Below are 20,251 nucleotides of genomic sequence, written 5' to 3' on the forward strand. Positions count from 1 at the left end.
GCGTTAAAACTATATTTAAAGAAAATTCTGGGGTTTTACGGTGCGAAAACCGCGATCTATTTATCGGTATAACGTATTGTGTAATGTCTTCTCACACTCACGTTATTAGCAGCAAAGTATGCCCGTCTCACCTTACAACTCCTCTGCAAAAACGGCACCGATACGCTCAGAGCCATTTTATAAAAATTATTATTTATTTATTTATTTATTTATTTATTTATTTATTTATTTATTATTTATTTATTTATTTATTTATTTATTTATTTATTTATTTATTACAAATACTTTCAGAGCCCGAAGGCATACTGACAGGAGTGGTTAATACATATACAAGTGTGCAATAATACAATTTATGAAAATACAAGTTAACAAATTAAGTAATCTTGAATGGCACTTCTGAACTTCGCGTTTTTAGCATATGTAGAGTATAAAAAGATTGTCGTAGTTTCACCCGAAAGGCGAAGCATCAATTGCGATAGCAGAGAGAGCGAGAGAGAAAGAAACGGGGTGGGAAAGGCAGGGAGGTTAACCCGAAAAGATTCTCGTTTGCTACCCTGCACTGGGGTAAGGGGAAATGAAAGGCGGAAAGAATAGGGGAGAGAAAAAGCAGTCACGAAAAAAAATATATATATATATATAGGAGGTTGGAAACGTCTTTGAAAACTATAGTCTGTCAGAAAGTCCACTCGATCGCAAAAACTTCAGGAGTGCCTTCACTGACTTAGTGTGCCGGCGTTCCAGGACTGTCTGCTCCGAAAGCGGCCGGTCGTCAAGACGCGCCAGCGCGGTCGCGAGTGACTGCCTATGTGCGCTGTATCGGGGACAATTACAAAGTACGTGCTCGATAGTTTCCTCGTCGCCGCAGTGGTCACACGCAGCACTATCCTCCCATCCGATGCGGAAAGCAAACGACTTCGTAAATGCGACCCCGAGCCACAATCGGCAAAGTACGGTTGTTTCGGGTCGGAATAGCCCATGTGGAGATCGAAGACAGGGGTCCAGTCGATGCAGACGTGTGCGCTGCAAACTAGATGTGTTCCACAACGACTGTGTGGCATCGTTTGCAAGCACTCGGAAGTTTCGCTGCTGCATCTGTTCTTGACAGCGGGATTGGTTCCTGCGCGCCATCTTCATGAGCAGATCGAGCAGCGCGCTTCATCGGCATATTCGTTGCCCATTACGCCACAGTGGCTAGGGAGCCACTGAAAGGTGACGTCATGTCCTTGCTCGACGAGACGATGAAGGAGCTCTCGGATTTCAAGCACTAGTTTTTCGTAGGGTCCACGGCGTAAGGCGGAAAGCAAGCAATGTAGAACTGCCTTGGAGTCACTGAAAACACTCCATTTGTAAGGTGGTTCCTCGCGAATTATGCGAAGTGCGCTGCGAAGAGCAGCAAGCTCCGCGGCTGTCGATGTCGTCTGGTGTGATGTCTTGAACTTCAAGGTGGAAACTTTCGCAGGAAAAAACACTGATCCTGCAGAACCGTCCATGGTGGTTGAACCATCAGTGTATAGATGGGTATGATCACTGTATTTGCGATAGTAAATTAGTAGAGAGCTATACGGAGTAAGGATAGTAGTTTTATCAGCTGTATAAACTTGGACATGCAGCAGCACCAGCAACGCGCAGAACTGTTGTCGACGCCGTCGGCGTTTTGCCCGCGTTCGCACCGAACGCGCGCGGCGTTGGTGACTGTTGCCGGTGCCTCTGGGGGCGGCTGGGAGGTTTTCGCCGAGATCAGAATGGGACACTCGTCGAGCAGCGTCGGAAATCTTACCCACCTTCTCGCCTACGCTTCTCACGTTTTCGCCATACCCTCCTCCTCCGCTTTCCTCCTCGCGCTGTCTTCGCTATCGCTGTCTTTCATTCGCCGCTGCGCTCCGCTTTCGCTCTTTCATCCTTCGCTGTGCTCGTTCGCTCGGTTACGAGGGGCGCCGACGTCCGCCGTAGGAACGGGTGCCTCAGAATTGCGCTCTAAAAGGCTGGCTCTTGCAGACACGCATCACCATACCTGCCAAGTCTACCCGGGAGACTCCCGGATTTGGACCATTTCTTCCGGTTGTACGGCTGACAGGAAAATCTCCCGGAAATTGCTGTTGTGTCCAGTTCCCGCGTCCAACGCTTTGTTAGGCCACATTGGCAAAAAATTCCAACCCAATCTAATCCAATTAGAAGTTTATCGTGCAAAACATTGTTAAGAAAGTAGGAGGGAAACCCCATACATGCGCTATTTCGTTAACCGCAGAGCCGTTCTTTACGCTGACGGGGTTGTTTGGTGCCATGGTGGCGAATGCCGCCTTCCGCAACTAGCAACACGAGACTCTCCTCGGCGTCAGCCGCTCTGGCATTGCGTAGGCCTACAGTCAGTCATGGCTTTAAAAGCAAGGAGCGCTAGCACAAAAAGTATAATGAAGCATTTTTTTTATGTAGTGCTCAGCCGAAGTGACGCTGGGTATTTTGATACCGCAGAGCAATGCAGAGTGCGAGCGGCAGTTTAACATCATGAAAAATACGAGGACGCAGTGCCGCTCGTTCATGCATCCCTCGTTCAAGACACTGGGAAACGTCAACCTCGCAAAATGTGAAAGAAATGGAATTTCTTACAATCAAACATTACCTGAAGAGTTTTTGAACACCCACCGTACTGCCTAGTGGCTTTGGCATTGCGCTACGAGTTCGCGGGATCTACTATCGGCCGCGGCGGCCGCATTTCGTTGGGGGCGAAATGCCAAAACGTCCGTGTGCCGTCCATTGGGTGCACTTTAAGGAACCTCAGGTGGTAGAAATTAATCCGGAGTTCCCCACTATGGCGTGCCTCATAATCAGATGGTGGTTGTGGAGCATAAGACTCAAGAATTTAATTAAATTTTGAAGGCAGGATTAGCAACAACAAAATGCTTGCAAAAGTGAGTGCTTGATGTTCATGTGGCCATTTGTATATCTGTAAATAAAATTGTGATGAAGTTCTCCTGGCAGTACTTGAAAATATCGACGTTGGGGGAGGGGGGCTGTGTAACCTAAAGTCCCTTGATGTAGGAAAGTACCGCCACTCTTTGTACCTTGCCGCCGGCGCGCGACCTCCTCGCCTCCTCCTCGCCCCTCGCGAGTACCCTCCGCGACAGACGGCCTTGGGCGCGTTTTCCTGCACGATGATTGGTCTCCCTGCCGTTGCGCTTGGAAACGAGCGGAGCTTGCGTTTTGCTTTGTGTTTTGCTTTTTCGTTCGCGCCATTTTGCGCCTCAGCTCGGCTGGCTCGGCGTATAGAGAACGTCGCGCGCTAACATTGCACGCTGTTTCGAGCACTGTCTGCTGGCGCTATGCCGTGCTGCTGCGCATATAACTGCAGCAAGAAGCGTGATGATGGCTATGCAGTTTTTACGATACCGCAAGGAAAGCGTTATGGCTTGCGCAAGAAGCAGTGGCTGCACAACATTGGCCGGAAGAACTTTGTCTCGACAAGGAACAGTGTTGTTTGCGATGTAAGGCGCCTTTCTTATTGCTCGTATCAAAGCATCCCCTAATGCTGCATTTTTTCAATTCTTCCGGCCTGCTCATTCGCGTTTTTGCTGCGGCAATTTGTACGTAGCATAAAAATGGGGTTCTCCTCAGAATGCTGAATATTCTGCTGGGACTCATCACCTCGCACGTCGTCAACTCTTATTCAATCGGAAATGCAGCACTATAGATTCTGCTTTCCACTGAACAGATATACCCGAAGATACAGCCTCTAGATCGCACTTTTCGTGATTGTTAGGATCCGTTGCCTGTTTTACTGAAAATCGAAATAGCAGCTTGTAGAGGAGCTATTTCCAGCTTACTTCGATGTGTGTGTCAGTCACAAATACAATGAATGCAAGGCCCCCCCAAAAATAGTGGCAAGTATACCCGTGGTATTGCAGGTGATAAGCGCCAGCTAGTCCACATTTTAAAGCGAGACCCTCAGTTGGATATTTTCAAGGTGAGCGTTTGAGGTACAGAAAGTAACGTGACCTAATGAAGGCCAGAAGCGAGTCAAATCATGTCCAGCCGTGTATAATAAATTATTAATTATTGGCAAAGTAAATTCATGAGTGATTAACGATTGTATGAAGGTGTTTAAAGTTGATTAAGGGCGATTAAGGTTAAATAAGGAGGGCTAGGGTCGATTAAGGAGGATTAAGGGTGGTTTAGGGTGGATAAAGATATATTAAGGAGGATTAGGGTGGAAAAACGTCGATTAACGTGCATGAACGACACCTGGAGTGTCGTTTTGATCGCAACAGAGCCGCTTTTTGGAAAGGACAAGCTCTTAGCGCAAGAACTAATTGCCCGTCAACTTTCGGCCGCACTGATACTGCTTTATCATGTATTAAACGGTGTAGGTTTGTGCCATGGCATAATGTTACTACTGTTGTTTTCTTGGGCATGTCTTTTTCTCAGCTGCCATCCGTACTGCATGGCATATTTGTACACTAGCATTGTTTCTCATTCTGAATATTATGATACTCTTCTACGTTATCTGTATCTTGTCAAATAACGTTTTTTGCGCATGCACGAAAATAAAGCATCTTACAGACCATTCTTTTTGTTTTTTGTGTGATAAATGTTTTTCTGATGTCTAATCAAAATCACAATTTTAAGTATCCTACTACATAATTTAACGGTATGTTGGTGTGAACTATCAAAATACCTTTTCCAGAGGCGTACGTCTTTTGCCTGAAAATATAAAATGCCTTCTCCCATAGGTATACCGAGTATTTTTTAAGCTTCATTGACACCGACGCCTAAAGAATAATCTGTAAATACCTTTCCTCAGCTTATGTTATTGTGGGTGATGAGTGGCTGCCGGCACCGCTTCATTGCACTGAAATTGCGGAACCGTCCTATTCAATGCAGAAACCACAGCGCAAAAGCTACTTTGACATTGAGACAAACACATGGACGGACGATGCTCTCGCCAGTAATTCATTATAAGAAGGCACACTGAATGTAATACCTGCGGTTCACATGCTTGCACATACAAGAAAAAACTGCCAAACATAGAGCGATCTGCCACAAGCAATACTAGATCACATGCAAGAAGTAAAGCAGCGTATCATGTGGCAGAAAAAATAACTGGAGTATACAACTCACCTCAAAGCTCCTTTTACATCAGTGTGTGTCATTCATACGGCTTTAAGATGAAACCAACCTCATCATAAACGTTGCCTTCAGCATTCTCCATGCTGTTATCACCATTTTTCAAAATATTCTATGCCACTGGGGCGCGCAACTGGCCCAAAATAATGCGCCTCCATCGAATTCTGCGGCCCGTCCGCAGGAGCGCAGGCGCAATAGCGTGCCGTGCGCAGCGCGCGCAGCCGGCGGGCGAGGAGAATTGAGGAGGAAAGCGCGCGCGCGGAGGAGAGTGTCGCTACTTTCAAGATCAAGGGGCTTTAGTGTAACCGACTGACACCCCCGTTAGAAAGATCTCCCGGATTTAGTTTCTAAAAATTTGACAGGTATGCATCACCTTGCTATAAGGTAAGCGTTTACATGGCGTAACGGAAGCAGCTTTTCACCGTGCTAGTACCCTAACCTCAAGCACGGCGGCCACGATGACGTCAGTGAACCGTATCACCTCCCCGTACATTGTCTTGCTTTTTGACGGTGACTGCTTTTCACTAGGTTATCACTGTTATCAAATTGTAATTCGGTACAAGACGGTTCTGTTGTGCTGTTACTTTCTTTGTTTACTTAATTAAGATGGCGACACCCCAAGATGGTGGCCATGACGACGTCAATGAAAAATATATTTTAGAAAGCTGTTATAATTGCACTACATACTTGCACTACAGCCTTCCTTTTGTTTTTAGATGTGAAAACAACATATCCTCGCTTGTAGTATGTGTCACCTATTGCCTGAGACCTCATTCTGCTTGGCTGCGTTTGCTTTCATAGGGAGCCATAACAAATGTGATACTCTGACTTGAAGCCCACAAATGCAATTTATGCTGCACTTTGTTCAAGAGTCAGTTAATGCAGCATTTCTTGGTTAGCTATTGTATCTTACTGCTTGCTTGAAGCGGCACGATGGGCGGTCTCATGGCCATGTTTGCTGTTAAAACTGAGGAAGCTAGGGCTCATTCACCGGAGATCGCGTGACCAATTGTGACTGGCGACCGAAAAGGACTCAAGGCAACCAATGTTCCTGCGCATCTGATTGGTTCAGCAGGTTTTGCGACTGGAAAATGGAGCAGTGAGCGACTGGCCCAAAATGTTCATTTTTCGAGTAAAGTGACCATATTCATGAGCGACAGCTGTTAGTCGCTGGTGTGAATGAGCCTTTCGCTTGCGGTCATGGAAACGGAGAAATCGTTTTTTTTTTGTGCGTGTGTGTAACCGCTGCACCGAATTCAATAAGGGTTGTTGCATTTAAGAGAAAAAGTTAAAATACAGTAACTGTTCGAAGCAAATGTTTTATTTAGGCGGTCAATTGTTTAAATAAAGAGTGCTCAGAATTGTTATATTAAAAAAAATTAAACTATCAAGTTTACAACTCTGTAACTCGGCAATGAAAAACAACGTCAAAATTATGCATACTGCACCTAATAATACATCTGAATTATGCCACTCTGAAATATGCCACTAATCTGTGAGTAAAACTTTTGCAAAAGCCTTGTAAACATTGCAAAAATTCACGTAAGCTATAAACTTATATATCAAATTGGTCCACTTTAGATGATTTAACGGTGTAGTTTACAAAGCTGCAATATTTGTACTTGGCACGGAGTTACGGATTTGTAAACTTCATGCTTGTGTTTTCGAAATTTGCCAATTTTCGGTTATTTTGTAAAAAATGTATGCCCTAAATAAAAATTTTTCTTCTAGTCATCATTAAAATCAACCTTTCTCTCTCAAATCCAACAAATTTAATTGAAATCACTCCAGGGGTTGTCTTATAAAGGCATTTCTGTTTTTTACATGTATTTGAATACAAGCTTTAGCATGGTACCAGCCACAATGCGCCAACCCAAAAGGCACATTGGGGTTGGCCCCACGCTAAAGCTCCCTCTTACGTGTTTGAAAGCCGCCATCGTATGTAAATTAAATGAGAATGGCTGGCACCATGCTTCTTTTGCAAGTTCAAGTGTGCTGCACAGGTACGATTAATATCTCTCCTTACTAATTATTGTTGGCACTATTTCGTATTCAGACACGTTTGCACTGCCAAGAGGATCATGCCCCATGACCTCAAAACAGAATGACCACTTTGTAACTACCTATATGCTCCTTGTTAGTAATCGAGAAAACATCTTTTTTAAAAAAGGAGCAGTCATCGCGGTATTGTATGTGTGATGCTTGTGCCGCTATACAAAGTGCATAATTGTGAATGATACAGATCTGCATTATGTGCCACACCAACATTCCTAATCATTCCTGCATTTGTTTTTCGGCAGGTGTGTGCCTGTCCGCTGCCGAGTGCAAAGCCAAGCCGCTGAGCCTGCTCGGAGGGCTCATGCGGCGCACAGCCTCTCTAGACGCTATCTACTTGTCAGCTCAGTGGCCGCGGGATCTGCACAGCTACTGCGGCCGCCCAATGGTTGACAGGGCCACACAGGCACGTCTTCCTTCTTGCATTACGAGGGCCTGTTTCACAGCAAAGTTGTATTGGCACACACTTTCTTTACTTGTAGTCACAAGTTATACTTAGTTTTGGCGCCGGTTTTTAAAGCCTCTTGTCTAAAGCCTGTTGTGTGTTATATATGTGCCTCCAAGATGTCTTATCACGCAGTTTTACTTGCAATGGTACATTATACATTGTGTTGGTGTCATCTTGTCTGAAGCCTGTAGTGTTTCATAGGACTAATGCCAAAGTGGGAAATGCTGGAAAGGTGTGCACTGAAATCTCTAGGGAAACAGCCATCATTTGTTGAAGGCACGCTAGATGGTGCCACAATAATGCCCTACGGCAAATACAGGCTCAATGAAGGCACGTGTAGTTTCACATCTAGCAAACACTTGTTCGTCAACATGCACCTGATGCTGCGATTCTTGTGCAAGGGCGTAAGTGGCACCATGTGAGTGGTGTTACTTACGTGGTGCTATGTATGTGGCACCATGTGAAAGAGAGACCTGAACTGGTTATTGGAAGCCTTCTTTTCGCACTTTTGTTGAAAGAGCCTTTAGTTTTGTTAGCAGGATGCTGTGGTGCAAATCCAAGCCAAACAAGAAATTAAGAAATTCACTGTCTACATGCTGCACATTCTGTGAAAGGGGCGGTGATCATCAAAGTATCCTCGCTGTGCATGCTGGTGCCTTAAGTACATTGTGTCAGTGCTGCAATGCTACTTGGTTGTCGACCTTCCTTGCCTCATGAAAAGCGAAAATAGTAGTTCCAGTGCAGCCATACGTATTGTGATTTGCAGTCCTACTTACGTCCTTATATAATACAGCTGCAAAGGCGGAATTGTCCCATTTGCTACAGATATCAAATTTTCATCCATGTCACGCTGTGAGAGCATCACTTGCATAGGTGCAATGAAATTATGTAGCTATCCAGTTGCATAGCCCCAGAAACTTAAGAAAATTTTAGTTCGTTTGATTGCAGTTCAACAGAATATACATGCTGAGAGATCACGCCACTTAAGTTTACTGGATATAAGTTCCAAAATTCAGTAACACAACAATCAGCCTGCCGTTATGTTATGCGCCAGTGCACTGTTTTCTGCCTTTTCTAGCTGTGCATTTTCTCGTGTGCGCTTGCAACTGTTGTGTTTGACACAGCACAGGTTATAAGAGCTTAAAATGATTGTAACGAACAAAAATAGGGCTGTTATGTACCCACTGAAGGGAATGCTTACTGTGAATACAGGTTGACGCCTGCGATATCCACTTCAAAACTACCTTAAAGTAAAGCCCCTATATAGGAAAAGTACTGCCATTTACTCCCTCCTCTCCTAAAACGCTTGTTTTTCTTTTTGTTTCCTTTTGCTTGCTAATAAAGCAAGTCGATGGTGGCGCCCCTCGAAAGCTCCCGTTGAAGCTTTCAGGCCTGGCCCGCCGCCGCCGCCGGCTGCGCAGAGGGACTTTCGACATGGCTCTGAGAGGGGGGGGGGGGGGGGGGGGATATATATATATATATATAAACAAGAAGTGAAAACGCACGCTATCATCATCCAATCGGAGATACAGGAGAGAGAGAAGCGGCGTTGTTCAAAGGATGGCGGTACTTTTCCGAAGGTATAGGGGCTTTACCTTAAAGTGGTTGCCCTCCCACCCCTTTATTTTAAGGTAGCGTAAATTCTTGTGTCCAGGTAAGTAAATGTCTGTGCTTAAGTGCATCTGTACTGGCGTAGTCTGAATGTACATAAACAACGCAACTGGCACGAAGGTGTCAATGTGAGCCTAAACAAGCGTACAATGCGTCTGCATTGACCCTGATAGCGGGTTTTACACCAGTGTCCTCACAATACTATGCGTCAACTATAGTAGCTGCATCGATCGATTAAGTTTGCTCTATTGAGCAGATATCTCTACCTTTTCTATTCCTATACAAACCATAGCTGGCATATAGTGCCCGGCATGTGATAGATGAAGCAGCCATTTGATGATACGCCCCTAACGATTGTTGTCAAGCATTCTAAAAGACGATGTCATGCCGGTGGAAATGTCCTTATGTATTAATTACATTTCCATTGGCGTGTCTTCGTCTTTTAGAATGTTTGCAAATGACTGTATTCTGTAGAGTCGTAAACAGTGAAGCTGTTTACTTTAGCCTTCATAAGGATTTAGACTTGATAGAATCATGGTGTGTCTGTTGGGAAAGGAACCTAAATGTTAAACAAATATGTACATGTCACCTTTATTGGGAAGCGTTCTTATTACCCTTGCATGTACACTAGGTCAATGGGGCATAAATATTTACGAGTATAGTTCACTGCTGATATAAAATTGACTAGTTATGTTCATTACGTCTGCGATAAGGCAGCTCGGGTTATGGGTTTCCTGGGAGAAAATGTTTTGGAATTACTTAATAATTCAAAGAACAACTGTATTTTATGCATGTGCATGCTGTACTTGAGTATACCTGTGCACGCTGTACTGTACCTGTGCACGCTGTACTTGAGTATACCTTGAGTTCATGCTCAAGTATATGCTCATGAGTATACACAGTCATGCTCATAGATAAATTGGAAAAGGTTCATAATAGGGCATTCATTTTGTGCTAAATAATAATAAGGAAGCTTAGCATGACAGAATGTGAACGTAAACTTCAACGACCAAACTTACAAGAACATAACAAGAACCTAAGAGTTAAATTCCATAATATTTAGCATCGTAAAATCTGCATTCAAAGGGAGAAATACTTTCGTGAACCAACATATATATCTCAAAGACAGGATCACGCATCCAGAATAGGAGAATTTCCTTATTGGGGGATGTATTTCGTAATTCTTGCTTTGTTTTCTTTGTATGCATCATCAGTGAGTGAAGTAGCCTTCCCTTAGATGTTGTTTCATATTCATAAAACGCTGCTTTTTGTCATGCATTATGTGCTTAATCTTTCATTTGTTTGTGTTTCATTGTTATATCCCCCTGCTGTAATTACTGTACAGGCGATACAGATAGATGAATGACTAAAAAACAAAATGATTAAATAATATTTAATGAATTAATAAAATAAGGCAGATGACAACAACATTGCACACTAGTAATTACAGCCGCAGTGCCCACGCACTATAAACAAACATTTATATTCAGGATGTCTTGCAGAAAATATCAGCCATATAGTGTTTGCACATTGTGGTATTCTTTAGCAGAGGCCTTCTATAATCATTGTTGCAGATAACGGCTTAAATTTATTAGTGAACTTTCTCAAAAAACTTTGTAGCAGTTCTCTAAGCAATTCGCATTTTTATCCACACACTCAATTCCGCAGCTTTTAAGGTTTTTATTTCTTTATTTCTAAAGGCCTTTGTTTCTTATTTTGATCAAAGTTTTACACATCTGATAAAGTAAATAGAACCACAGTGATCCTGCCTACAGCAAATCGCTCTTATAGACCCATATAATTTAGCATATTTCTCATAACATATTTATTTGTAGTATTTACTGCTATGTAAATACTGTATTTTCCAGACTATAAGTCGCGTTTTATTTCCGAAATTTTCGTTGGTGCATCTTATACAATGGTGCAGCTTATATATGCATAAAACCATGCACGCTGGTACAACCAATATGGGCATTGTTTTTCAGATTTTTTCACGCCGCAGAAGCAATGCCAGCGACAAGCCTACGTCTCATTTATTCAGAGGCAGACGACGGTGACTCAGCACTGCTGCTGGCTTAAGGGGACACTAAAACAAAACAATAAATTAACTTAGACTGATAAAGTATTCTTCGAAAACTCTTCTGTTGTTATTTACACAGCAATAGGTCAATTATTAGAAGAGAAAATGAAGCTCAAAGTAAATTGTTTTGAATTTCGCGCGTAAACCTTCGATGGCTTTGAGTAAATTGCAATAAATGTTGATTTTCTGCGCCTAAGAAGGGCGTCGGTTTAAGTTTCTTTCTGCTAGAATTTGTGGCTCGTCAAAATTTACAGAAATTTAGTGCCCTGAAATGGGGTAAGTACGGCATTTAGTGATCAGTGTACAAGCATGCATAATCGAATTTAATCATGCCGACTGAGTTAAAATAGTTGTGTATTATACATCGGTGCGACTTATACACCAATTCTTTCTTGGGAACTTGCAAAAAGTGGAGGGGGCCCCGACTTATACAAAGGTACAACTTACAGTCCGGAAAATAAGGTATGTGAAGCTCCAGCGAGAATACATAGTATTATGCAGTTACATCAAATGAAAATCGTATCCACACTTGATAGACCAACTATGCACATTGCCAAATGACGGTGTAAGTTTACTTTCTCGGATGGATGCAGCACTACCTCACCCAATATGAAGAAATAAAAAAAAGTAAAAACGATAACTTTTTCTTCCACACTGTGTGCTGCTTGCCACTGCCCTGAACCATGACATGCTGTGCCAACAACCCCTCAGGAAGGGAAGAAGAAATGCCTTGAGAACATCTGCCTTGAGAGCAGGAAAAGGAGGAAAGAAATTTTAATGGTGTTTTAGTGGTCAAATTGTATAAAAGTATTATGTATATCAAATTACCCTCTGCATCGCACCCGCAGCTACTTTCTTGTGAGTTAGATAAAACGAGTCTTACTAACTTTACTGTATATATTTTCAAAGAAGTTTATTGAGCAGATCCGCTGAATGCCAATAACCACTAACTTTGTGCAGCTGATGTTGCATCCATTTATTATACAATTATTTTTATTACCATGCCTTAAGGCAGCCCACCTCAAATTAAATAAAAAAAAGTTGTGCACAGAAGTTGTCCCAGTCCAAGTCGAGGGCAAGCCACATCTTCATAACACTCAATGCATGCCTCTTTTTTTTTTTTTTTTTTTTTTTGTCGCCAGATCAGTGAAGCAGGCCAAAGCCATAACAGCATTGAGCTCAGTGAGTCAGTTGTCAGGAGGTAGACCATCTGCGAATGTCGAGCGCCATTGCCTGCCCGTCTGCTGGGGAATAGTTGTGGTTTCTATTTAAGTCCGTATGCTTTGAATGGTCTGGGACTTGACAGATCCACAAGGGGCAAGTGCATATGTTGTTATCTTGGAGGAAAACTTTCCTAGCCTCACTGACCGGACTCAAACTTGTCCATATACATGCGTGGTCAGAGTCGGAAGTTTACGGGACTGGGGTTCCACGAAAATTATGAATTTCTGCCTGCTATCACATGCTGGCTATGACTGAATATGCCACTGTGTTCAATGCACAAACTGTTGCAGACTGTAATTGAGGCTACAAGGCTACGTATTAATAGAATTTAGCTTTCTTTTTTCCATCTTGAAAACATTTAACGCCAATAGTACCGAATCCACATGCTGCAGATCGTTGGACACGACTTTCCCTGAAACTCTCTGATCTCCCAACGAGCTATCGCATGAACCCAAAGAACAGTCGCCAATCCGACAAAGCCTGGCCAACCTCTGTCGAGTTCATGTAAATGCCATGTACGTAGTGGCAGTGAGCTTTCCCTTACTCGTTCTCAGCCAAAGGCATTCCTTTAAACAATCAGCTGTGTTCACGGGCCTGAGCTTAAATTTTTACATCTAGGCAAATTACTGAGTATATTTACAGTTTTTAAAATGGGCCTAATCCCAGATTAAAATCACCGTGTCACCAATATGAAATATGCATTCTGTCAAACAGTGGCTGTTCATTACAAAAAGCCATGTGAATGATTTGTCTGAACAGGGGACCTTTCTTTCTAGCAGCATATTTTACTGCTAGTCTACTAGTTTAGTGCATACAGAAATTTATTGCAAATACTGTGCAGCTTTTTTTTGAAAAGTACGATGGGGAGGACATGCATGCAACATAGAGATAAGTGCATCTCATAGGGATCAAACATGGTTTTAACAGTGAAGCTGTTTAAGCCAGCCGCAATTTGTGGTTCGTGGTTCGTATCAAGAAACTGCCGCGCCATAGCCATGGTAACCAGGAGGAGGAGGAGGAGACCACGTGCCTGCGCACGTGGTCTCCTTCTCGTCAGGTTCCACCCTTCCCAACCTCCGCCTCTCTTCTCTCTGCAGCGCACTGAGCCAGGAGAAAAAAAAAAAAAAAGCTGGCTGATTGATATCGAGCAGCTAGCCTCCAACGTGTTTGGCGTCGGCCAGCAACAGCGTTCTTGGCACTGTGCCAACCTTGGTTAGCCTGCCTGCGTTTGTGGCATGCCAGGAACGCTGTTGCTCGTAGGCGCTGACATATCTAGTGCTAGTCACGCTAAATGTCGCGAAAGGAAAGGTACCTCCGAAAATGATCGCTCGAGAATACCTTCCTACATGCGTAGTAAAGTTAAACCAAGTTAAGACCTAGCAGTAGCAGCCAGGAAGACTTGAGGATCGTCAGTTTCGCTGTGCCTAAGCTTTTCACGACCGAGTGCAAACTTGCCCATTTTTTTTATTACTCGTGCCATTGTCTCTGTCCTATCCTTCATTGCTTTGTCTTCCTCATGCTTTCATTCTGCCAATGCCTTGTAGTCTTCTCCCCTCATATCAATGGAACATTCTTAAAGCTGTATGCTTTAACCCTTACGTGAATTTATCAACTTTCTTCTGTTCCCTCATTGTAGTTGCGTGCAAAGTACTGAACGTACAAACTTCTCATTATACCTGTGGTTCTTGGCAGTACAAGACAATAGGGAGCTTTAGAAATAATGTATTCAAATGACTGTGCATATGCAAAAAATATAAATCCCACTGTAGGCCCTTTGTGTTCTTTTGTACTGCCTTGTATTCTTTTGTAAGCCCGGCAGTTTGCATTCCCTAACTTTGGGTACACACTATATAAAATGCCCTAATAACTATTGCATATTAATGGTAATTTGCAGATCTCCTAGCAGCTACCACTGGCTGCTCTGTTTTACAGTCCTGTTACCTGGTAACAGAATCAGACTTTTGTGAGCTGTGCAGCTTGTCAGGATTATTCTCATGAATATGAACATAGACTCAACACAGGTGAGTCTAATTATTATTATTATTTTTTTCAATTCGCAGACTCCTGATGATTGGAAAGAAGTGGAGAGGATAAAATTTGTTCAGAAGAAAGCTGCTTTGCCACCGGGTGACTCTCTAGAAATGAAGGTGAGCACTTTTATCATGGTCATAGCTAATGTCACAAATGACAAATAAAATGACAAATCAGGCTGTAGAGCAGTCGCAGCTGTCCTTGTGAATTTGCAGAAGAAAGCTAGCATCTAATCTAAATTGGCTGACCTGAACTTACTCAGTTGTAAACTCTCCTTCTGAATAATTAATACCTGCCAGAGACATATTTGCTTGGTCATGCTACCATGCACATGTCATTGTGCTAAGTACATTGTTTGTGATAACTAGGCACCACTAATTAAACAATACAGTTATTGGAATGACAGGTGTGTGTCTTTTGCATCACAGATATGCAGATGGAAGCTTTATTACGAGAAGTGTCTGACCTACTTTTACTACACTATTATGATTGTAATTCTACAGAATGATGGTAATAGCCACATGACAGTTTCATTTGATGTCAGACATGTATGAGCCCACCAACAAGCTCACTTGTGCTTTCCTGAGTCATTCATTGTACATGCTTATTGTAATACGAAAAGTTCATCAATGTTGCCCAAACTTTCTTGTTCTATCTTTACGCTTTTCATGAATGGGTCCCTGAAGCACATTCAATTGAATGTTCCACTTGCCATGCTAAAACATTGCCTGTAGAACTTTCTGCAGTGTTACTATTTTTTTTTCTTCAAAGAGGTCCTATCTAGTAGCACGTGAAGTTCTAAACCAAGTTTGAACACCAGAATAGACTGGTGGGCTAGTTGGTACTGCATAACTTGAGATTAAGTTCAAGAGAGCATGTAGAACGGTCTTCGTTCCCTTCTGTCGTCCTACGTGCTCTCTTGCGCTTAAGCTCTAGTTTCAACACCACATGATCTCCCAATGCCCTCCTCTCAATATTTAACCTGGTGCTTGCTGGTTTTGTGTTTGAGCAGGTGTTGGAGCCCTGTGTAGCATCGGGAGTGTTTCTTTCCTTTCTTTTGCAATGTGGCAAGTGCACACTGCTGGCCACAGCAGTTCCATTCACTGTCACTGCTGGCATCACTAGCCTACATAGTTTCTCGCATCCTGGTGGTGGGTTGCTACCTCTGTGGCCATCATTGTGACCTTAATGTCATGACTGAGCAGCAGTGAGCATGAGGCTGCTGAAAATGTTATACTGCTCCCCACAATGTTTTGATCTGCAACATTTGGCCTGAATGGTACCCACCTGGTAGGTGCTCATAACACTGCAATTGTTAACCAGAAATGTCAGACCTGCTCAAGTTTATATTCAATTGAATCTCAGTATAACGGTAATGGATATAACGAATTATTGTATATAATTAGGTGAATGTAAAATGGTTCTGACCAACGCCCGTGCATAAGGAATTATGTTTATATAGAATATTGAATATAATGAAGGTATTTTCCTGTCAGATGCAACTTAGTTATAACAGCTTTATAGATATGTACCAATATGTTCAATGTTGCCGTTCTCAGCAGCCAGCTGGTTTGCTCAAGGCGAATTTGTGTTGCGCAGTACATTCGTCAGCGGCTACAACGGACGGCTCAGGGGGGGAGGACATCACCCCGCTGGAGCCCCGTGCAAGGGGACCACCAGCTGGGGCTAGCGGCCTTGTCCCCCCCACTGTCCCCCTCCGTGGCGCCCCCGCCTCCTTCGGGCCCCATCCCTATCCAGGCTAGGCCAGGGCGGACGCCACCGGGAGCTCCCCGCATGCGCAACAGTGTGGAGGGACTGAACCAGGTTCTTTCACATAATTTACTTCGCTTGCACATTTGTATCATGCTATTAGAGTTAACAAAGATTATGAAAGGAAGCAGGTATGTGGCAAAACCATGTTTAAAGGCACCCTATGGAGCAACACTTAGTCAGCTTTTAGAATGGTAAGGCATCCTTGCAAAACTCTATTTGTGGGAAAAGGTTGCTTACTTAGGCCCTTAGGTCCCACTGGCACTAAGGCTCAAATGAGAGGGGACACTAGTCAAAAGAAGAAAAACATTGTAGCACCCTCTGTCAGTAGATTGAGTAGATGCACATATCCGCCAGCATTAGAACACAAGGAAAATAAAAATAAAGGTCGTGGTCTGTGGCATGAGCACGGCACAGCTGGCAGAACGCTTTCATGCAACGAAATAGGTTGACGACTCTTACTGTGTACCGTCCTTGACACCTTGACAAAATAATTGTGAGGTGCAGCGACTTTGATATTATGTGTTTATTTTGCATTCCCTGGACTCCGTAGTGAAAAAAAATAAGTGAATGCACCAAGCTGGGTACCACAATATCTATCACGAGGAATTCATGACTTATTAATGTAGTGAACGTTTTTGCCCAAACACATTTGTGGTATAGCTCTCTGTATTGTACACTTGGGCTTCACGTGTACGAAGATGTACACCTGTGTCATCACGGAGATATAGTAATGTAGGCCAAGCCTACAAAAAGAATGAGTCAAACTTCAGGTTCAGGTGTACCATTCCCAATCCAGAAGTGCACTGTAACCTGACCTTGGTGCCATAGTGTACCAGTTAAATATAGGCAGTACAATCATAAAGAAAACAGTGCATAAATGGGACAAGAAACAGATGCAGAGCTGCGTTAGTGTGTTCTTTCTTGTCCCATTTGTATTTGTTTTTTTTTTTTCATGACTGCTTACGAACTAGCTCACCTTTGTATCCTACTATAGGCAGTGTTCCTGGACTGTGACAAGTTTCACTTTGTACATGCAACATTTACTATAAATACTTTTTGCCCCTAGCTGCAAAAAGTCAGAGATGTGTGTTACATACAGACCTGCGTACATTTGACTCCGTAATGTGTGTGTGATATCCAGTGCACATTCTATATGTATATGTAATGCCTAGTGAGAATCGAGACAGAGGTTCACAGGAAAACAGACTTAAAGTGATCAACTGTGGTCGAGCGAGAGATGTCTCAGCTCGAGTCAGTGTTTCAATGCGTCTTCTTGTCAAAATGTCAAAATGCTGGACCCAGCTGAGATATCCCTTGTTTGAACACCGTTGATCATATGTGATGACAAGGGCATGTTGCAGTCCTCCTATTCATTGTTCTTTTTGAATGCACCTTGCTCTCTTTCACAGGAGAATTGCTTTAAGCATTGCAATGCCCTCTTTGTTCTGCGGTACATAATGAAGCGAAATCATCTCCTAGATCTTGCGCTGGAGCTGTGTAACCAAACTATATTTAGACCATACATTCCTTTTTAAGCAGAGTGTATATAAAGGATTTATGCTCATTGGAATTACTTACTTAATTTTTAAAGCAATTTTTTTACCTTGTGTCCTTCAAGGAAATCGAGCGCCTGGTTTTGAAAGGCATCTCTGGATCAGGCACAGAAAATGAAGCTGAACTGGAAAGGGTGAGCACTGATGTTCTCCATTCTGTTTGTGAAGCTGTGGTTCACATCATATATGAAGCATTTATTCGAGTGTATGGGGTGTCATTTTCAAGTAGCCATTTCGTTTCTCACAGATGCATCTTATTTGAATCACCTTGTCCTGTTCTATTTGTACTATCGACCAAAAACGTTTACGGACCAAGGGATCTGACAAAAAGCTGAATATCTCCGCAGCCTCAAAACACAGCCTGGTATTCCCATTTCCAGCTGTACTGGTAGTATATGCGAACAGCATTGTGATGTACGGTTTTACTGGCTACATTTAAAGGCTGCTCGGATATTTACCGCTTTCTGAGATCCCGTGGTCCGTAAACTTTTTTGGCCAATAGTACATTGATTTTGCTGCTAATGGCAGCTTGCATAGGCATTTTACTGTGACTGCTGCACAGATAACTTATGGCGCCTATTTTAACTATTGTTTACGTTATCTCTCAATGCGGCTATGTGCCACAAGCTCATGCAAATTTTTAGCTTGAAGCTAGCTCTCAGTGTAGATTACTCTCGAGCAAATGAATTTACATTTACTGCTGGAGTCTCATTGCCTTCATTTTCCAATTTTCCTTCTCATTTGTCTCTTTTCTGTGCTCCCCACTACTGTGATAGCCACATTTAGGTGCTATGCATGGCATGCAGAAATATGAAGAACCTGTGTGTTTTTTCTGTGTTGCAGGTGATGGGCCCTACACCAGAAGGTCACCGAGCACCCATAGCGGAACTTTTTCACTCCACCTGCAGTGTGGACACCCAAACACCCAGTGGCAGCGATGGCAGCAACGGTTTTGTTGACGGTCCTTCCCGCCATAGCTCTTCTCGTCCGGACAGCCTAGGTAAGATACTGCTGAAATCGCTTGCAGTGTGAGGAATTGCGAAGGTGGAACCCTCTGCACTTTCCTTTGTGGCAATGTTGTGCAGTATGCCCTGTCACTCCCTTCTCTGACAGCTCAGTGCTTATGTTGTGTGACATTTTCAAGCATTTCCTATCAATCATCTTCATTACGAGCATTATGTTGGATCAGCCTTTCTAGTGCTTGCCTCCAGTGCAATTTCTCAACTACGGCTGTGCACTGATGCCACATTCGTGCATTTTGTGCAACTCGGGAGAACCGCCACTTGTATCTCTGCTTGATTCCTCTCCTGAATTTCGTCTTGTGGCTTTGGTTGACGTCCTTGTTTTCTGTCTCAATCTCTGTCTCATGCAGCACATAGTGCACTGCAAGAACTGTTTTGCCACACGCTGTTTCTTGAGACACTTGTGTGTTGCTGATGTTCTGATATCACAATTGATTTAAGCATCAGTTTTCAGGACAATAGCACTCACATATAAAGCTGGATCAGGTGGCTTTCTTTTTCTTCTTAAATATTGTCTATGTATAATTTATTATGATGCTTGATATTGGCATAAACAACATGATGGGAATCATTTCACTTTACCATAGAGGTTTTAAATGCTGAGCCTGAGCAAGTGATGTGCATCTGAGTGGCTTTCATCAGTAACGAACATCTTTGTGTCACAGAAATTGAGATAAAGAATGTCTGCAGACAGCCAAATGACGACTTTTTCCATGGCGTTATCGGAAACTTTATCATGAGCTGTTCTTTCCGCAATCCACGATATTTTGTGCGGATAAATGTTTGCCGTCATTGCTACGAGGTGGTGTTTGCATAGCCGAATACTATGATGAATAGTATGACTGGAACTGTCTTGCATAAAAGTGCTCTGGCTTTTCTTTCCAGAATGTGATAAAAGTGCCTCCCCAGACTTGGAAGTAAGTGGTCACACGAGCAAGCTGGGAACCAGCCCACAAATCAACAAGTTCCTTACTAGGGAGCCCCCCGACGGTTGTGAGAAGGTGAAGATCATTGATGAAGGAAGGTACGTATGCAGCAAGTCGAGCAAAGTGAGTTGTCTAGAAAAAATAAGCAGGTGGCTCTTTTTAGATATTGCGCATTGTTTCGAATAACTCGACAGTATTCCAGATTCCCCTCAACATTATGGTCCTATTGCCAATGAACCTGAGCTGCTAGAACAGATGAGTGAGCAGATCTTTGATGTTGTAATGTAGAGGCCTTATAAATGTGCTTTTACAAAGAATGATGCACTTGCTTGAAGACAGCTATTTGCGCCACTAGTTCACATGCATTTGCCTATTACAAGGTACAATCTATTGAATCAAAGCTTGTCCTG

At 43.1% G+C, this 20,251-nt stretch overlaps 1 protein-coding gene across 1 annotated transcript in view; it reads left to right on the plus strand.

Annotated features, from left to right (window-relative positions):
- Positions 1 to 20,251, plus strand: part of LOC119443069 (protein FAM117B) — a 205,256-nt gene that overhangs the window by 180,221 nt on the left and 4,784 nt on the right. The window contains exons 2-7 of the mRNA XM_037708213.2: positions 7,419 to 7,579; positions 14,597 to 14,683; positions 16,167 to 16,391; positions 17,959 to 18,027; positions 18,737 to 18,893; positions 19,801 to 19,939. Coding sequence (XP_037564141.1) covers positions 7,419 to 7,579; positions 14,597 to 14,683; positions 16,167 to 16,391; positions 17,959 to 18,027; positions 18,737 to 18,893; positions 19,801 to 19,939 — 838 coding nt within the window. The remainder of the gene's footprint in view (positions 1 to 7,418; positions 7,580 to 14,596; positions 14,684 to 16,166; positions 16,392 to 17,958; positions 18,028 to 18,736; positions 18,894 to 19,800; positions 19,940 to 20,251) is intronic.

Source organism: Dermacentor silvarum, chromosome 2 (assembly GCF_013339745.2).
Source record: "Dermacentor silvarum isolate Dsil-2018 chromosome 2, BIME_Dsil_1.4, whole genome shotgun sequence".
Taxonomy (NCBI): domain Eukaryota; kingdom Metazoa; phylum Arthropoda; class Arachnida; order Ixodida; family Ixodidae; genus Dermacentor; species Dermacentor silvarum.